This window comes from Ammospiza nelsoni, chromosome 17, assembly GCF_027579445.1.
Source record: "Ammospiza nelsoni isolate bAmmNel1 chromosome 17, bAmmNel1.pri, whole genome shotgun sequence".
In the NCBI taxonomy this organism is placed as follows: domain Eukaryota; kingdom Metazoa; phylum Chordata; class Aves; order Passeriformes; family Passerellidae; genus Ammospiza; species Ammospiza nelsoni.
Window position 1 is genome coordinate 16,892,801 of NC_080649.1, and position 20,413 is coordinate 16,913,213.

The window sequence follows — 20,413 nt, forward strand, 5'->3', positions numbered from 1 at the left end:
CTCCTTTTGTCTTACAACACCTGTGGTTTGTTCACTGAAAACAGGACCAGCGTTCTCACTGTGATATGAAAAGTTCTCAAAACCTTCATATCTGTTCCCAGAGCAGCTATCTGTTCCCAGAGAGCCCAAGGACAGAATGTTTTGCCTGTTATGGGAAGACTGTCTGAGAATCTTATTGTTTATAAAGTGGTGCTTGAGAGCCTAATTATTTACAAAATCAAGCCTGGGAACTGCTGCTTTACAGCTGCCCCCTACTTTCCCATCAGCTGTAGGGAAAGTAGGGGGCAGCTGTAAAGCAGCAGACCGTCATGGCCTCTTTCTTTAAGCCATGCTTGAACCAGGCTCTCCACACCCCATGTGGCTCTGCTGGTGGGCAGTCACTTCATAGCTGGTCTTGAAGCTCTTCCCACACTGGGAACACTCATAGGGCCTCTCTCCAGTGTGGATGAGCCGGTGTCTGATGAGGGTGGAGTTCGCCCTGAAGCCCTTCCTACAGTTGGGGCAGCGGAAGGGCCTCTCCTCTGTGTTGAATGCGCTGGTGCTGGAGGAGATTGGAGGTGGTCTTAAACCTCTCCCTGCATTTATCACACTCGTACAGCCTCTCCCCGTGTGAATCTTCTGGTGGCGGATCAGGCTGGAGTTGTAGGCAAAGCTCTTCCCACATTCCCCACACTCATAGGGTCGTTCCTTCGTGTGGCTGCTCTGGTGGATAATCAGGCTGGACCTCAAACTGAAGCTCTTCCCACACCTGGGACACTCATAGGGCCTCTCCCCGGAGTGGATGAGCTGGTGCCTGAGGAGGCTGTGCTTGTGCCTGAATCCCTTCCCGCAGTGGGGGCAGTGGAAGGGCCTCTCCTCGGTGTGAGTGCGCTGGTGCAGGAGGAGGCTGGAGCTGCTTTGAAAGCTCTTGCTGCATTTGTCACACTCATAGGGCTTTTCCCCTGTGTGGCTCCTCTGGTGGAAAATCAGGCTGGATCTGGCTCTGAAGCTCTTCCCACACTCAGGACATCCGTAAGGCCGCTTCCCCGGGTGGACGTGCTGGTGGCGGATCAGGCTGGAGCTGTGGCTGAAGCTCTTCCCACACTGTCCACACTCGTAGGGCCGTTCCCCAGTGTGGATTCTATAATGGTAGGTCAGGTGGCATCTCTTGCTGAAGCTCTTCCCACATTCTGAGCACTTGTGGGGCTTCTCCCCATCCTGAAGCTGCTCAGGGACCCCCAGCTCCAAGCTCCAGCCGCCTCCCTGGCACAGGGTGGGTCTTTCCTCCTCAGATCCCTGTGATCCACGTCTGCAGCCCCTCCTTGTGTGAGATCTCTGGGACTTTTCCTTCCCATTGGATTCCTGTCCTGTGGAGCTGCTCAAAACGGCCTCTGCCAAGAGGTTCTGCCGTGGGGATTTGTCCGCCCTGGTCTCCATCCTCAGCTCCTTCCCTGGGGGAGGAAGGACAAGGAGAGGATGGGATTTGCCTCTGTGCCACAGGGAGGGGAAGGAGATCCCCCCAGTGCATCCCTGGCTGCACAGCATCAGCAGTGGGGCTGTGCTGCAGCCGGGGGCCACGCTGGGCTGGGAGATGGAGCAGGAGAGAGGGGAAAAGGGGCACTGACTTCCTCCTCACCTGCCTGGGGGTCCTGGGGCATCTTCCTCCTCCTCGCAGCCTCCTCCTCCACCTGGCGAAGGTTTGGGAATGGGAAGTCCTGGTTTGGGGAGCAAAACAAGTGCTGAGCGTGTTGGGTTTGATAGTCCCGGTGCCCAAGGGCAGCTGGAGAAGCCAGCGCCCCTTTCAGGCTCGGGGGGCCCGGACCCCGCTCATCCCCAGCCTCCCGCACCCCTCCCGGCTGCCGGGGGTCCCTCTGCACCGGGATCGCCCCTCTCCGGGGCTCTTCCCGCTCCGGGGCTTCCGCGTTCCCCCCGGCTCTCCCGGGGATCCCCAGAGCCGGGATCGCCCCCTCCCTGCCGGTACCGGGCCAGCGCCCCGGGGACCCCCCGAGATCCCTGCAGGGCCATTTCCCGCTCGGCTTTGGGCTCCTGCACGATCCAAACATCCCCGCCCCGCCAAAAATCCCTCCCGGAGACCCCCCCGCCATGGGCTGGGGGCGACTCCCCCCCCCCGCTCACCTGCGGGCTCCGGAGGGGCGGAACCGGGGCAGCCGCGGCCCGAACGGGGGAACCGCGTGGGGTTGGTGCTGCGGCTGCTCCTCCGCTGCTCCTCTTCCTCCTGCTCTGGCCCTCCTCTTCCTCTGCTTCCCGCTCCTCTCTTTCCCTTTTCCTTTCCTTTTCCTCTTCCTCTGTCCCTCCTCTCCCTCCCGCTCCTGCTGCTGCTCCGCTCCCAGCCCGGCCCGGGCAGTGCCGGCACCCAAAAGCAGCCGCTCTCTGCCCTGGGGGATTCCAAAGCGGCCCCGACCCGCGGGGCTGGGAGCGATACTGGGAGCACTGGGAGCGATGGTGAGAGCAGCGGGCAGGAACTGGAGCGCTCTCCCTGCCGGTGCCGCTCTTACTGGGAGCGCTGGGAGGGAACTGGAACGCTCTCCCTGCCGGTGCCGCTCTTACTGGGAGCGCTGGGAGGGAACTGGAGCGCTCTCCCTGCCAGTCTCGCTCTTACTGGGAGCGCTGGGAGGGAACTGGGAGCAAACAGCGCCCGGAGGCGGCCGCAGCCGGCGGGGGGCGGGGACGGAGTAAGGGGCGTGGTTATGCTAATCAGGGAGCGATCGCGAGCTGGGATTGGTGGGCGGGAGCAGCGCGGGGTTTGCACGGTAGCGTGAGGGCCGGTGGGGGGCCTGAGCGATGGCGCCGGCGTCCGGTGAGAGGGGACAGGGAGCGAGAATGGGAATGGGGAATGGGGAATGGGGAATGGGGACTGGGGAATGGGAATGGGGAAAGGGAATGGGAACGGGAACGAGGACAGGGAATGGGAATGGGGAATGGGGAATGGGAATGGGAATGGGGACAGGGAATGGGAATGGGGACAAGGAATGGGAATGGGAATGGGAATGGGGACCGGGAATGGGAATGGGGAATGGGGACACTGACCGGGAACAGGGAGAGGGAATGGGTACAGGGACCGGGAATGGGGACACGGCCGGGGACCTAGAATGGACTGGAAATACGGTACAGGGACCAGGAATACAGTACAGGGAGAGGAACGGTGTCCAGACTGGGATGAGACCAGGATGTGAACGAGATAGGGGGGACATGGGAACGGGCTGGGTGAATGGGAGTGACAGCAGGAATGGGGCATCCACTCCAGGGGACACCAGGAAGCGGGACAGGGGCACACGGGGGCAGTTCCAGGGCAGGGGCTCCTTGATCAGCTGCCCCAGAACCTCTGCCAGGGTCTCCCAGCGCAGCCGGAGCTGCTCAGCCTGGAGTGCTCAAAGCCCTGAGCAACCCCCAAGTCCTTCCCAGGAACCCTCAGCTCCCTTGGACCCAGCATCCCCCACATCCCCTGGAACAGCCCCCCATGTCCCCATCCTTCTCTTAGTTCAACACCTTTGTTTTTACCCAGGTTTTGGGTGTTTGGAAAAGATGAAGAGATCTGAAAAGAAAATTCAGGCCATGGAGAGCCAGGAGGATGTGGAGCCCCAGCCAGGTGTCTTCCCAACAGGGATCACGGGCTCTGCCCACCGGGGTCACTGGGGGTCATCCAGCGCGGATCCTCCCGTGGGGATGGAGCTGGAGCAGCGCACTGAGCTGTGCCCACACTGGGGACACTCCCAGGGCTTCCCTCAGTGCTGGCTGCGTTGGTGCTGGGTCAGGGCTGACCTCTGGGAGAAGCTCTTCCCACACTGGGGACACTTGTAGGGGCTGTGACATCCCCTGGAGCAGCAGGGCTGGGGAGGGGAGGGGAGGGGAGGGGAGGAGAGGAGAGGAGAGGAGAGGAGAGGAGAGGAAAAAGAAAAAGAAAAAGAAAAAGAAAAAGAAAAAGAAAAAGAAAAAGAAAAAGAAAAAGAAAAAGAAAAAGAAAAAGAAAAAAAGAAAAAGAAAATAGAATGAAGGCTTCATGGCTTGACAAAAGGACTGGGACAGATCACCCAGGAAATGCCATCATAGGCAAAACAGTTAGTTTTACATTAGAGAGAAATTAGTTAGTTGAATGTATTTCTCTCCAGATCAGGATAGTGAGAAGTAAAATAAAGCTTCACAAACACCTTCTGCCCATCCCTCCCTCCTTCCCAGCTCTGCCTCCTCCCCCAGTGGTGCAGGCAGACAGGCACTGGGGGCTCTGCTCAGTTCATCACCTGTTGTTTCTCCTGCTGCTCGGGGAGAGGAGTTGTTCCCCTCCTGTGGCCCTCCTGGGGACACTTCTCCATGAACTTCTCCAGGGTGAGTTCATCTCAGGGACAGCAGCTCTTCACAAAGTGCTGCAGCTGCCTCACCCTCCATGGGCTCACAGGTCCTGCCAGGACCCTGCTCCAGCATGGGCTCCTCTCTGCAGGGTTTGCAGGCCCCTGCCTGGTCCCTGCTCCAGCACAGGTTTCTCATGGGGTCACAGCCCCTGCTCAGGCCCCCCCTGCTCCAGCACGGGCTCCTCCAGGTGCTGCAGGTGCATCTCTGCTCTCCGGGCCCTCCATGGGCTGCAGGGGCCCAGCTGCCTCCCCAGGGGCTGCCCAGGGAATCTCAGGGCAATCAGCTCCAGCCCCTGGAGCAGCTCCTGCCCCTCCTGCTGCCCATCCTGCCCTGGGCTGTGCAGAGTTGTTCCTCTCAGTGTTCTCACCCTGCTCTTCCCTGCTCACACTCACACCTACACCATCACCCATTTCCTGAAATCTCTCACCCCAAAGATGTCACCACCATTTCCAACTGGCCCAGCTTTGGCCAGCGGCTGCTCCATCCTGGAGCTGGCTGGAATTGACTGTGGGACACAGAGGAGCAGCTGCTTCCAGCAGCCTCTCACAGAAGGCGCTCCTAGAGCTCCCCTTACCAAAACCTGGCCATGCAAACCAAGTATAGCATGGCAGGGTTTTTATTACCATTATTGATTCTTCTTATTGCTATTGTGACTATTATTGCTATTAACATTAAGCTATTATTTTTATTACTACTAATATTTTTTAGTATTTTTGACTCTTTAAATAGTGGCTATAGTAGAACTCAAAACAAAAGTTCTTCATTGCAAGTAGAAGTTATAATTCTGTCAGCCTCTTGCCCTGCCCTGTTCTGTGTCATTGCTGTGTGTGAAGCTGCTGCTGCCTGGGCTCCCTATTTCCCTGGTTTGGGAAATTCCATGGCATTGCTCACATGTCAGAAAGAGAGGGCTCATTCCAATCAAACGGATTGCCTGAGCTCTTCTAGTCCCAGTGCTGGAAGCTTGTTTTCTAATGTTGTTGGCTTTCTCAGCTTCTGTCAACATTTGTGATTTTATAGCAAAATGTTCTGGGATGTGATTTTGCAAGATTCTCTAATCAGATTTCAGCTTTGCTCTTGGATTCCTGGATGGTGTGTCAGAGCTGAAGGCAGCAGTTTGGGTGGGAAGCCTTCAGTGGGAGCTGGGGTTGCCTCAGCAGTAGCTGGTTGTGCCCATGTGTGAAAAACACCAATCACTTGTTTTTAAATTTTTTAAAAGTTTAATAGTAATAAAATGGTTAAAAAGAATAGTGACACAATTAGAGTAATAACAATTTGGACAAATTGAATTAGGACAATCTGAGATAATAAAAGCAAAGAGTTATGGACATCCAGGTACCTTTTTCTGGGCAGCACGAGCCCGAAAAAGGACCCCCGTTAACAAAGGATTAACCCTTAAGAACAATAGCCCGTTGCATATTCATACACCTCATATATGATGCATAAATTCCATTCAAACACAGAATTCTGTCTGGTCAGTGTCAGCTTCTTCCTTCTAATCCTAACAGCGCCTTCGAGGCGGGAAGAAGTTCATTTATTCTGATAAGAGAGCAATAAATTCTTTTTCTCTGAAAGATCTAGGTGTCCTGGAGCTGCTATCTCACTGCAAGTCCTTTCTTTTAAACAAAGCATCTTACATAGCATAGTTTCTATTTTAACAATTCCTATAAGTACTTAAGTACTTAAGAAAATTAATTCAGCATTGCTTTCTAACACAACACATATAACATTCATTTTAATATTTGCAAAAAGCCAATCATAAAATACATGCATTTTTCACAATTCCCACTCTTATTCTTTGTAAATCATTTGGCTTGAGCAATATTTCTTATCTATTTGTATCTTCTGGCCTATGCTGGCAAAATAAAACGGGATTACACAAGGAAGAAATACAAAAACAGTTGTAACGCAAAATGAAAGATCTTAATTTCTTCTAATACATTACCTCACCAGCTAGATTTTAACATTGTTTTCTAATTTTTGGGTTGGTACCTGGGTTATTATATGCATATATATTTTTCTTCTTTGATTTCTTTTGCTTTTGCTAGAATGACTTTTCTGTGGTCATCAATTTTCAACAATCTGATATATTGAACTTACCACAAACACCCCCTTCTTTGGCCAATAAATAGTCCAAAGCCAACCTATTTTGATACCCTACAGTTTTTGTTTGGCTTAACTGGCTTAATATTAACTCTAATGCCTGGGCAGCCTTATTTGCTACCATTTCTGTAACTGCTTGGAGTCTTGTAATACAATTCAACAGATAATTTGGAGTCAATACAGAGTTAGATTGCTGTGCTGGTTTTAGCTTTTCATTTATTGTTTTTTTACCAAATCTTGAACCGTATCTTCAAGATTAAATTTAAAACAAATCCATCTCTCTCCTTTTCGACATTCAATTCCAAATTATTACCACTTTTTCTTAAATTTCTTGTAATCCAATAATTTACTCTGTTTTGCCTACAAGTTCTTAATTTGGATGGGTTATAACAGTGGCTGTTGACATAGGTGTGTGTAATAAAGGAGGAACTTTGGTTTCTTTCTATGTGATGCGTTCTGTAGCATTTGTGACACAATCCTGCTGGTATCCCGAAAGGGAAAAGGCAACAAATGAGTGCCAGAAACAGGAATAACAGAGGGCCAGTACGGCTTATGCTCCCACCTCCCATGCCTGTGAGGCTGCAACCCACAGCAGGTGTATTTGATCTTCTCGGTGGCGAAATACAGAGGCCAATCTGGTCTTGCCCTCTATTTTCTTGTCGCTTTGTCTTAACTAATTGCTAGGCAAATTGTTTTTGACGCCCTTTAACTGTGGTCTCTTACTGTTCCTCAGGTATCTCTCATTCAACAGGCACTAATAATTCCCATCCACAAAACAAAGTTATTGCTTTAACATTTTTTGCAATAAGAGCATAAATTTTGTGAACTACAATACTAATTACTCTCACAATATAAGCATTTACTTATAACCCAGCTAGCATGTCTAGTATTGGAATGAATCAAATAAAGTATAGTAATGGAAATGGTAATTCCCCTTCTCCCCTGTACAATTCTCAGGCTAAGGTCAGAATACAAAAACATTCTTGATCTTTCTATCTGAGGTATTCCTCCCCCAAGGAGATGTTTTATTCAGGCAGTGCTCAAAACCAGTGATATAAGCATTACCTTATTTCTAAATTCAGTGTTATTCTTTGTACATTTCTTGGATCATTTGGGTTTTCTCAAACTATTACCACTCAGTCTCCATTGGAAAGTCAGTTTGGTATCACCCAGTTTAAATGTGATAGTCCATTTTTCAGGTTTCTTCACAAGTCCTTTGATTCTGCTGGCATGAATTCACTCTCTTTCCGTGATTTTGATTGTTGCTTCAGTAGTACCTGGAAAGGACTTCTTAATAGCATAGTAATAAAAGAAAGATAATACTGCATTAACTTTTACTATTTGATTTCCTCCTAAACTTTCTGGGTTTAGCTAAAAGCTTTCTCTACAGCAGCGTCTTCTTCTTCAGGAAAAAAACCACCTCATTAACAGCAAACAAAATACACAAAAGAAAAAAAACCCAAAAAACTTCTTACTTAAGAAAAACAAACCGCTATGTGAGGTTTGGAGAGTCATCAATCTCCGCTTTGATTTTATCTTTGAGTGCTAGCCCCTCTCCCCCTCTCTTCACGGCCTTGCTGTCAGTGCTGTTCTTGGCCCTTCCCCCGGTGCGGCCCCTTGGCTGCAGGGCCGGAGCCGGGGAGAGCAGCCCCGGGCATGGGGACCCTGGGGGCTGCCCTGGGTCTCTTTTGCCCTCTCTCTCTCTCTCTCTTCTTCTCTCTCTCGGCCCACTTCCCGGGCCGATGCTGCCATCCTGGGCTCGGGACCCCGACAGTCTGGGAGCCCCCCGGCAGCTCTGCCCCAGAGCCAGCCCGCTCCTGGCCGGCAAACCATCCTCTGCTATCAAATTGTGAAAAACGCCAGTCACTTGTTTTTAAAATTTTTAAAAGTTTAATAGTAATAAAATGGTTAAAAAGAATAGTGACAGAATTAGAGTAATAACAATTTGGACAAATTGAATTAGGACAATCTGAGATAATAAAAGCAAAGAGTTACGGACATCCAGGTACCTTTTTCTGGGCAGCACGAGCCCGAAAAAGGACACCCGTTAACAAAGGATTAACCCTAAAAACAATAGCCCATTGCATATTCATACATGATGCATAAATTCCATTCAAACACGGGATTCTGTCTGGTCAGTGTTAACTTCTTTCCTCTAATCTTAACCGTGCCTTCCAGGCAGGAAGAAGTTTGTTTCTTCTGATAAGAGAGCAATAAATTCTTTTTCTCTGAAAGATCTAGGTGTCTTGCGGCTGCTATCTCGCTACAAGTCCTTTCTTTTAAACAAAGCATCTTACATAGCATAGTTTCTATTTTAACAATTTTTATAACCTAAAACTATATTTAATGCAGTACTTAAGAAAATTCATTTAGCATTGCTTTTGAACACAACACATATAATATTGATTTTAATATTTGCAAAAAGCCAGTCATAAAATACATGCATTTTTCACACCACGTGAGCAGGGACACCAGAGATGCCGTGACCGGGATGTTGTGCCCATGTGAGCTGAGATAGCAGAGATGCCATGACCGGAATGTTGTTCCTGGCTGGAACCCTCAGTGCCCGGCTGGAGGGAGCTGCGCTGGAGCCGCAGGCTGTGCCGGGGGCGGGCAGGGGCCGCAGCCCCGGGCAGGGCCCGGCCATGGACACTGGCCCGGGGCCGGGCAGACGCTCGGGGCCCGCTCCCAGCGGGGCCGTGCGGGAGCCGGAGCAGCGAGAGAGCCCGGGCCGAGCATCAGCCCCGGGGCGGGCACGGCTGGGAGGGGGCCCGGCCCGGGGGTCCCGCCGAGCCCCCCTTGTCCGGAGCCACGGCTGCGGCAGCACCGGGGGCAGCACCGGCAGCTTTGGGCCGCGGAGGAGCCGCGGGCGGGCATTCCAAGGGCTCCTTCGGGCAGGATTTTGTCCCGGTGCGGGGCAATGCCCGGGGCTGGGCGGGCTGGGGCCGCTGCCGAGCGCCGCTGCCTTTGCCCGGAGCCCCCGGGCAGAGCTCTCTGCTCGGGGCTGGGAGAAACACGGTCACTCTCCTGGGAAAATTCAAAGAGTTTAATAAAGGTCAAGGGGAGCATGGAGCAAAGGTTATTACGGCCGGGTGCATCTTGGCACTGAACCAAGACCACCCTGTTATCTTCGGGATATCCCTTAAATACCTTTTCCTTCCATCAGCCTGTTGCATATTCATGGACACTCCTGCATAGTAAACTTTTTTCCCAAACTAGTTTCCATATTCCAAGAACTGTTTAGCATGGCTCCTCCTCGGTTCCACCTTTTTAGAGCATGCACATGCCTTGGTTGTGGTTTTGGTCCTTTTTTATCATCATCTTCAGTTTTGGCCACGGCCCACACTGCCTTCAGACAGTGAGTGCTGATGGCTGGCACATCTGTACCAGGTGTCTTCATCTCATGTTCATTGGATGTTATCCCATCCAAGCAGGCATTGTAACACAAGGATACTTATATCAGCTATTTCACTGTTATGTCTAAGCTTGTAATTACAACAGAAATAAAAACTGTATCTTTATAACCAAGTTATTTTAACACACCCATGCAGAATCCATGTTAATATTTGCACAAAGCCAACATTGCAATCTGTATCTATAGCCAAGGGTGCCAAGGGCCGGGCACCCCTCGGCGGCTCCGGCCCGGCAGAATTTTGGGGGTCCCGGTGTTGGTGCCAGCAGAGCCCCATCGCTGGGCCGGGGGTGCAGGGGCCCCTCCCGGGGGAAGTCGGGCTGCCCGGGGCAGGCGCTGCAGCGTCAGCCCGTCAGCCCGGAGCAGGGGGATGGCCCGGGCCCGGCGGGCTGGGGCTGGCACAGCGGAGAGGGGGCACCGGAGCTGGGGGAGCCTCTGCAGCCTACGGGGTCGGACACCCCGATAAGGGGGAGCCCGGATAAGGGAACCCCGGCAGCCTGGAGATGGTGGGACCATGGACAAGGGAGAGCCATGGTGTGAAAAATGCGTATTTTAAAATTGGCTCTTTGAGAATATTAAAATGAATATTATGTGTGTCATGTTAGAAAGTTATGCTGTAATAATTTTTTTTAAGCTGTGTGGTAAGTATAGTTTAGGTTATAACATAATGTTAAAATAGAAACTATGTATGTGAAATATTTTTTTAAGAAAGGAATGAGGTACTCACACCACAAAGGAGCCCTAGGGCACTTAAATCTTTCAGAGAAAGAGAATTTATTGCTCTCTTATCAGAAGAAACTAATTTCTTCCTGCCTGCTCAGCCATGAAGACGCTGCCAGGATTCAGAGGAAGAAGCTGACACTGACCAGACAGAATCCTGTGTTTGAATGGAATTTATGCATCACGGATGAGGTGTATGAATATGCAACAGGTTATTGTTTTTAAGAGTTAATCCTCTGTTAAAGTGTGTCCTTTTTTGGGCTTATTTTGCCCAGAAAAAGGTACCTGGACATCTGTAACTCTTTGTTTCTGTTGTCTCATATTGTCCTAAATCCTAATTGTCCAAATTATTATTACTCTTATTATATTGCTATTTTTATAACCATTTTATTACTATTAAACTTTTAAGATTTTATAAACAAGTGGTTGGCGTTTTTCACCCTTGGGTACCCTGGGCCCTGAAACGGGGACCCCGCACAGGCGGCACCCCTGGAGCCCCTCTGACCCCACCTGGGGAGCCCAGGGAAGGAACCTCTGGCATTGCCAGGAGCCCCAGCAGCCCCGAGAGAGGGGACACCAATATACACTGGGGCTGCAGGAGCCCAGACAGGAGGGAGCCCCTGAACCCCAATGTAGGGAGACCAGAGAGGGGAACTCCTTGGTGGGTGTTTCTTTGCTGAATCTTGGTGGTTTGGGGTTTTCTTGCTGAATCTTGGTGGTTTGGGTTTTTTTGAGGGTGGCTGAATCTTGGTGGTCTGGAGGTTTTTATGGACATCAGACACCTGGTGACTTCTAGAGATGGACTCAGGCAGGAGGAACAGCCAGTCCCCAAAATCCCACTCTTGGCATCCCTCATCCCCCTCTGCAGTCCTCCCTCTAACTTAACTAAGCCTCTGCGAAGAGCCCAAAGGGATGGAAGAGCCTAAAACGCTGCTAGAGTGCCTGAGCTGCTCCCAGCTGTGGATGTTCCTGTCCACAAACCTCTCCTGGTCAGTGCCACGGGGGGCTGGGAAGGAGTTTAGGGGATCCTGAGAGGATTGGAAGGGGTTTTGGTGGCTCTTGGCTCCATTTGTGGTGCTGGGAGGGTGTTAAGGGGGCTTTGGAGGGGTCTGTGGGAGAGTGTTGGGAGTTCTGGAATGCCAGTGTGACTTGGAGAGAACTTGGGTGGGTCTTGGGAGAGGTGGGAAAGAGTTTTGATGGATCTTGGGGCCATTTCTATTGCACAGAGTGGTTTGGGGTGTGGGGGGCAGCAGGGATCTGTGGAGTCGTTTGATGGAGCTGCAGTAACTGTGTGGCTGGGAGGGGCTTTTAGGGCAGCTGTGACCCCCCAGACCCCCAGAGCTGCCCCCAGACCCTGCGCACAAGGTGCTGCTGGGGACAGGGGTTCCGTGGAGGGGTTTGTGTTCCTGGCACCATGGAAGTGAGGGGGGATCCCCAGCGGCCATGTCCGACCCTCCCATGCCGGTGTCACCCCCTTGGCCCTCCCCACAGGGCTCCTGCCCCAGCTCTGCTGCCCCAGAGGGAATTTGGGGAGGGGGCAGAGGGGGTGAGCAGCCCCTGCCGGGGGATGGCCCCGGCCCAGCCCCTTTGTTCAGCACCGAGCTGGGCTGGGGCCGCAGGAGGAAGAGGCCGATGGGAAGCAGATCCTGCAGCTGGGACAGGGCTTGTGGGCAGGGCAAGGTCCTGCCCTGCAGACCTGGCTCAGGTGTGACCCTGCCCTGGCAAGGGAGCGGGACATTCCCATCCCCACGGATCAGGGCTGGGAGCAGCACTTGGAGCACGGATGTGGAAATACTGGGAGTGACTGGGAGCTCACTGAGAGGGTGAATTATCCCCCCTGCCCTTCTCAGGCCACCCTGCCAGCTGAGAAATGCTCCTTGGGCCTCGGCCTTGGCCAACAGCCCCTGGGCTCAGCTCCTCTGCAGCTCATCACAAACACTGCCTGCTCCAGGCACTGCTGCTGCCCAACCAGCTCCTGGTTTCTCTAGGAGCAGCCCTGGGAACTGGTTTTGTTCCCTCCGTGGCACAACATCCCTGTTCTCACACTGCCAAAGAAAGCTGTTGATGCCAAGTGCGGCCAGGATGAGCCATTGCTGGGACTGAAGCCCCTCTCTTGGGGCCCTGCAAACAGCGCTCCAAAAGGAGCCCTTGGAGCTCTCCTGGGCCAGCCACTCCCTCTGAGTGGGGCCTCTCCCAGCCGGGAACTCTCCCGTTTGCTGCACTCGGGGATCCTGAACAACCACAGAGCCTGGGCCGATCCCCCCACTCCTCCAGGCTCAACCCTTCACCCGCTGGGGAGATGCCAAAGGATCCACAGGGAGCATTTCCTGCCCTCAGGGGAATTTCTTACAGGTGCCCTGCACTGAATCTTTGTGTCTGTGTTCACACAGGAGTGCCTGTGCTGGGGAAATGTGGCAGAAATGCTGCTCTCTGAGGGGCTTGAGTGCCTTGGATAGCTGAGTCAGTCAGATATCCAGATATCAGTAAGTAAGGTTAAGTCACAAGGTCTAAGCTAAGTTAAATGCTGCTAAAAGTTGTTCTTTTGCTAAGTTGTTAAGTTTAATTTAATTTATTAGCTAAGTTGAATATTAAATGTTATTCCTCTCTTAAATTGCTAAGTCCTATGTTTTAAGTTAGTTTAAATACTAATTGCTGTTCTTGTGCTAAATTGTGAAGTTGAAAGTATCAGTTAAGGTTAAGGTATAAGTTAAGTCCTGTTAAGTTTAAGCTCTGTTAAGCTTTTAGGCTGTATTCCTTTTATCCCTGCCCTCACTGTCCTTGTGTCACACACACATACGCATGCACAGGGGCAGTTCTCGATTCATTTCTGGTTTGATTGCCTGGATTTGGTTTGGTTTTGTTGTTGCTTTGTTTCATTGATGTGCCTGAAGTGTCCAGTAAGGAGCAGAGTGACTCTTGCCAAGGAACTTTGTGCTGCTGTCCCTTAATATTAAATCTGGTTTTTGCTGCTCCCTTGCTGGGGATTTTTCAGCGCTCCCAAGCCCTTGTTGGTAGCAGGGTGAAGGAGCCCTGGCCCAGGCTCTGGCCCTGGGGGACATGGGGACCCTGCCGGGGGGTCCCTGTCCCCCTGTGCCACCCCCAGGGGCCTGTCCCCCCGTCCCCGTGTCAGGCTCTGGGGTCGATCTCGTGGAACATCCTCTGGGGGAGGCTGCGGGGCCGGGGGCGGGGGGACCCGGGGGGACAGGGGACCCCGCTGTGCACGAGCAGGGTTGGACTGCTCTGGGGGGAGCTGTGAGGGGGGCCGGGGCAGAGTGACCTCCCCAGTGACCTCACACAGCCATCTGTGATGTCACACAGCCCCTGTGATGTCACAGAGCCCTCTTTGTTGTCCCACAGCCACCTCTGTGATGTCACACAACCAACTGTGATGTCAAAAACTCACCCTGTGATGTCACAGTCTGTTCTGTGATGTCGCAGCCTCCTCTATGATGTTACTCTGACACCCAGTGATGTCACAACCCACTCTTTGATGTCACAGAACCACCCTCTATGACAGCAGAATCCACGCTCTGGCCTCAGACTCTACTCTGTGATGTCACAGCCAGCTCTGTGCTGTCACAACCACCTCAGTGATGTCACAAATCCCACCCTGTGGTGTCAAACTGACACTCTGTAATGTGATAGCACACGCTTTTACCTCACAGAGCTCTATGGTGTCACACAGTCATGCCATGATGTCACAGCCAGCTCTCTGATGTCACAGAATCCCCTCTATGATGTTGTAGCTGCTTGTTGACCTCACACAACAAACTCTGGGATGTCACAGCCCAATCTGTGACCTCACACAGCCCACTCTGTGCTGTCACACAGCCCCTTGCTGACATCCCAGCTGCTCTGTGCCTCTGTGACACAGCCCCAGAGGTGCTGCTGTGACACAGCCCCCTCGGGGACATGCCACAGCCCCTGCCAGTGCTGAGCCCCTGTGAGCTCTGTCTGTGCCCTGCTGGTGTCCCTGAGGGGCCCTGGCAGCGTCCCAGCCCTGCTGGGCTGTGCACAGGAGCTGCTCCTGGCCAGAGCTGTCTCTCTGCAGCTCTGCCCTTGCCAGGAGCTGCCTCTGGGCCAGGAGCCCGGCCCAGCTCAGCAGCACAGACACAGCACAGGGACTTAATGACCCTCTGGGGATTTGGTGCATTTTGCATCAGACACAGACCCTTAGAGCGTGCTCAAAAAACTTCTCAAGAACTCAAAAAGTGATTGAAACACTGAAGTTTTCTTGAAGGGGTAATGGGTCCCATTGAAGGACTAGACTGAGAAAGTGACCCCAGGTTCCAGGTAGAGCATAACACTTGTGGCAGTGATGACAGTTGGGATCAAGCAAGGGAAAGGTGTCTCTGGTGCTGAGCAAACCTGTGCCTCCATCCCTGCAGGCTGTCGGCATCCCCTGGCTGCCCCACCTGGCTGGGCCCTTCCTTTGCTGACAGCTCTGCCTCGTGCCTGCCTCTGCCTGCCCACACAAAGCCTTGAGCTTGATATCAAAAGGGTTAATTCAATTTTTACTGTGCCTGTGAACTTTCAGCACAGGAACAAGGGATGCAGGAGCTGCTTACCCAGCAGGAATGGGTGGAAGAGTAGATGAAGACATCTGGCTCAAGAATGCAGTGATAGAAAAAGCAAGGACTGAATCTGGGAACTTGGAGTGGGTTTTATGGAAATGGGTAAATTTTAATATGCACATAGTGACTGTATATAAGCTATACACTAGTAGAATCACCTGTCCATGTAAGTAGTTATCACCCACTGCACCTCAGGCCTGAGTAAATGCTCTCTTAGACACCAAATTAGACTTATTCTGTTATTTTGGCCATTTGGTGGCAGCAGAGGCTCACAGAACAAAGGATCCAGCTGTGACACTTGGAACCCCATGGAACAAAGGGTCCGTTGTGATGCAGTGGAACCCCATGGAACCAAAAGTCCATTGTATCAGAGCAAGGCCTTATGGAACCCAGGAGATCATTGCTGACAGTATGGAAGCTCATGGAACCATGGGTCATTGTGACAGTGTGGGGCTGCATGGAACCAAGGGTCCATTGTGACACTGCAGAACCTTTTGGAATCAAGGTGGTCATGTTATTCTATAGAACCTCATGGAACAAAGGATCCATGGTGATACTTCAGGACTCAGACTTTGTTGACAGAGTAGAAACTTATGGAATCAAATTTTGATTGTGACACAGTAGGGCTTCATGGAACCAAGGGTCCATTGTGGCTCTGTAGGGTTACACAGAACCAAGGAGACCATTTGGACATGTGGAGCCTCATGGAACCACCTGGCACTGTGGCACAGCAGGGCCACATGGAGCCAAGGGGCCATTGAGACACTGAGGAACCTCATGGAACCAAAGTCTACTGAGATGAAGTGGAACCTCATGGAACCAAAGGTCCATTTTTACACTGTGGAGCCCAGTGGAGCCAATGGGACCATGGTGACACTGTGGTGCTCCATGGAACCAAGGGGCCATTCTGATGCTGCTTTGCCTCATGGAACCAAGGGGCCACTACAGCACTGCAGGGCCTTGTCGAACTAAGGCAGCCTTGTGACACTGTGGGCCACCTTGGAACCAAGGGTCCATTGGGATATTACAGGGCCTCATGGAACCACAGAGACCATTATGAGCCTTTGGAACCCCTTGTAACCAAGGGCCATTGGGATATTGCAGGGCCTCATGGAACCACAGAGACCATTATGACCCTTCAGAACCCATTGTTACCAAGGGACCATTGTAGCAGGGCAGGGCCTTATGGAATCAAGGGGACCACAGTGACACTGTGGGGCTCCACGGAACAAAGGGGCCATTGTGACACCATGGAACCAAGGAGACCATTCCTATGCTATGGGGCATCATGGCATCATGGAACCATGGAGACCATTGTGACACATGGGGCCTCGTTGAACCAAAGGACCATGATGGCACTGCAGGGCCTCATGGAAACAAGGGCACAATAGTGACATGTGGGGCTCTAAAGGACCAAGGGGGCATTCTTAAAGTGCAGAACCCAGGAGGCCATTGTGACACTCTGGGGCATCATGGAGTGGAGGGTCCATTGTGACACAGAATGGCTGCATGAAACCATGGAGGCCATTTTTACACTTTGAGCCTTGTGTAGCCAAAGGGCCATCGTGACACTTTGCATCCCCATGGAACCAAGGAGTCCACTATGTGACACTATGAGGCACTGTTGGGCCAAAGGACAATTGTGGCACTGTGTGGCACCCTGGAACCAAGGAGAAAATTGAGACACTACAGGATCCCATTGAACTAAGGATTCATGGAACAATGTGGGACTCAAGGAACTAAAGGTTCATTGTGACATTGCTGGGCCTCATGGAATATTGTGACACTTCATTGTGAACCATGGGGCTTGGCAGGACCTTGTAGAACCAAGGAGACCATTTTGAAACTGAAATATACTCTATTAAAAAAAATGCAGAGAGAATTGTTTTGTCCTGTTTTCTTTTCCAGTTTATAGATTGATGTCAGCAATATCCAATTGATATTGACCCCCAGCACCTTCTAATGCAGACTAAATAAATATAAAATCAAGGCCCTTCATGGTTGACAATCAATAAGACTGTGTCCCCACGCCCTCCGAACCATTTCCCTTCTCCAGGCCCTGGGACTTGTATGGATCAGGAATGGTGTGGCCAGCAGGAGCAGGGCAGGGATTCTTCCCCTGTGCTCAGCACTGGTTGGGCAGTACCTCAAGTGCTGTGTCCAGTTCTGGGCCCCCAATTTAGGAAGGACATGGAGAGGCTGGGGGGGCTGGAGCGTATCCAGAGAAGGGCAACAAGGCTGGGGAGGGGTCTGGAACACAAGAGCTTTGAGAAGCGGCTGAGGGAGCTGGGATTGTTTAACCTGGAGGAGAGGAGGCCCAGGGGAGACAGGACAGTGTCAGGGCACAGGTTGGACTTGATGGTCTCCATGGCTTGTTCCACCCTTGCTGATTCTGTGATTTTCTCAAAGAACCCTTGGAGCAGTTGCAGGAGGAGCCCTGGGCCTTCTCTTCAGCAGCTCCAGCAGCCCAGGTCCCTCAGCTTCTCCTGCCAGCCCCAAAGCTCATCCTGTCAGTCCTGCAGAGCCTCTGCAGCTCCTCCTCACTGCCCAGAACAGGGAGCCCCAGAGCCAGACACAGCAGCCCAGATGTGCCCCCCTGGCCTGGGGTGCCGCTGGCAAGGGAGCAGCACCAGGCACTGCAGGAGCCTGCAGACAATTCCTGCAGCACTTGCAGGATGATCCTGCTGCCCAAGGGATGTTCCCATGGAGCCAAGTCAGGAACTGCAATGAGGAGTGGGGCCAGGGAGGAAAGGGCAAACAGGTATGGGCTGTTTGCATGGGAGGGAACAGAGGTCTGCATTTCTTCCAGGAAAGAGTAAAGAAAGCATAGGTGAAGCAAGGGAAATGCTCAGGGCAGTCTGGGGGTGGCTGCCAGGCAGCCCTGGCACTGAGCAACAGCGCCTGCAGTGGGACAGGAAACTCCCAGCTGATGGGAACAAACTTTCTGGCTGAGTGCAGAGGCCAGGACAAAGCTGAGTGGTTTCCCTGGTGTCCCCCAGCCCTTGCTGGCCCCAGGGGCTGATGGCATTTGTGCTCCCTCAGGTTCATGTCCCCACAGCAACAGCATGGTGGTGCTGCCCCTGCTGTGTGCAATGCAAACAGGGGCTGCTGAGCCAGTGCTGCCGTGTGTGTGCCTGCAAGGATGGGGCACCTGTGTGAGCTGGGGGAGAGGCCAGGGCTGCAGAGGGGGGATGTTGTTGGCAGCTCCATCAGGACGCTCTGGGACGCTGCCCTGGGCTGTGCAGCGCACTGGGGATGGATCAGCCCCTGCTCTGCTGCTCCTTCCCGTCTGCCCCAGGGCCCTTGCAGAGCCCCAGCCATGCTGTTTGCCCCCAGCCTGCCCATGGCCAGCCTGGGCTGCTCACGGGGCTTTTCCATGCTGAGCATTGGCCTGGGTGTGTTCTTGAGAGAGCCTGGGCAAGGAGCCTGGAGCCCCCAGGCCCTGGGCTGAGGCGTCAGCGCTGCCCCAGCAGTGCCCATGGCCTGTCCCTGCTGCAGCCCCAGCACTGCCACCCCCAGGGCTGTGCCCGGCCCCGAGAGCCCTCAGGCCCTGCAGCAACACCAGGGCCACCAGGGCAGCGGGGCAGGGCCACGGCAGCAGCACTGGCAACACCAAGTGCTGCTGCTGCTGGGCACAGCTGCTGGGCCAGCACTGATCTGCCCCCAGCTCTGCACACAGACATTGCTGCTGCAGCTCCAGAGAAGGCAACAAAAGCGCATCTCCGGTGAGAGCTTTCCTGGGAGATTCTTTAGTTCATTTTAAAGCCACTGAGAGCACAGCCCCTCATTGAAACAGTCTCTGAGCACAGGGAAAGTAGACAGAAACAAAATGAGAAATGCACAAGCAATGATATTTGTTTGTTGACTATATTGTAAAAGTAAGACACATAAAAAGAACGTCCAAAATGAAACCAACAAGGAGTATCAAAGATGACTTTCAATTCAAATGATTAGCAAAAATTTTCCAGCAGTTTAATGTTTCTGAAAGCATCCAGTCATCAGTTTCCACACTGCAGCCTTGAGCTCCTGGTTCCTCAGGCTGTAGATGAGGGGGTTCAGGACTGGAGACACCACCGAGTACAGAATTGACAGGGCCAGATCCAGAGATGGGGAGGAGATGGATGGGCGCTTCAGGTAGGCAAATGTGCAAGTGCTGAGGAATAGGGAGAGCACGACCAGGTGAGGAAGGCAGGTGGAAAAGGCTTTGTGCCGTTCCTGCTCAGAGGGGATCCTCAGCACAGCCCTGAAGATCTGCACATAGGAGAAAACAATGAACACAAAACAGACAAATGCTAAACAGGCACTGACAGCAATGAGTCCAATTTCCCTGAGGAGGGATTTGGAGGAGGAGAGCTTGAGGATCTGGGGGATTTCACAGAAGAACTGGCCCAGGGCATTGCCACGGTCCAGGGGCAGGGAAAATGTATTGGCTGTGTGCAGCAGTGAATAGAGAAATACAGTGGCCCAGGCAGCTGCTGCCATGTGGGCACAAGCTCTGCTGCCCAGGAGGGTCCCATAGTGCAGGGGTGTGCAGATGGACACGTAGCGGTCGTAGCACATGACGGTCAGGAGAGAAAACTCTGCTGAGATGAAGAACGTAAAGAAAAAGAGCTGTGTGACACATCCTATGTAGGAGATGTCCCTGGTGTCCCAGAGGGAATTGTGCATGGCTTTGGGGACAGTGGTGCAGATGGAGCCCAGGTCGCTGAGGGCCAGGTTGAGCAGGAAGAAGAACATGGGCGTGTGCAGGTGGTGGCTGCAGGCTACGGCGCTGATGATGAGGCCGTTGCCCAGGAGGGCAGCCAGGGAGATGCCCAGCAAGAGGCAGAAGTGCAGGAGCTGCAGCTGCCGCGTGTCTGCCAATGCCAGCAGGAGGAAGTGCCTGATGGAGCTGCTGTTGGACATTTGCTCTGGCTGCACATGGGGACCTGTTCATGGAGAAAGGGACAGTGAAGAGTCAGAGGTTGACATCTGAAACCAAAATAAAAGCCATTTCTCATACACCCTCCACTTTAACATACATAGACACTGTTTTGTGTTTAAGAGTTGTGAGGTTTTCTTTTTGAGCTCCCTGCATATCTGTCCAGCTCTTCTTCAATATCAGATACACCCAGCATTTCTGCTGCCCTCTGGTAGAACAAAGTGAGTTCCCTGCAGCCAGATGGTAAGTGCAGACTAGGAGCAGATGATCTGTCACTTCATTCTGTTTTGAGTTTCTCTGGGCTTTTAATTTCCTAAATGGAGAATTTTCACACTCCCAAGT

The 20,413-nt window shown here is 52.5% G+C and overlaps 1 protein-coding gene and 1 pseudogene across 1 annotated transcript; both read right to left on the minus strand.

Annotated features, from left to right (window-relative positions):
* LOC132080773 (zinc finger protein 418-like) overlaps nt 1-2,303 on the minus strand; it is a 44,303-nt pseudogene extending 42,000 nt beyond the window's left edge.
* Nucleotides 2,304-19,122: 16,819 nt separating this feature from the next.
* On the minus strand, nt 19,123-20,055 carry LOC132081110 (olfactory receptor 14J1-like). The gene has a single exon (XM_059484641.1). It carries the CDS (start codon nt 20,053-20,055, stop codon nt 19,123-19,125), a length of 933 nt encoding a protein of 310 aa, XP_059340624.1.
* Between the last annotated feature and the right edge of the window lie 358 nt (nt 20,056-20,413).

Coding starts and splice junctions, on each gene's coding strand:
- LOC132081110 (XM_059484641.1), bottom strand. CDS start 20,055: ATGTCCAACAGCAGCTCCATCAGGCACTTCCTCCTGCTGGCATTGGCA.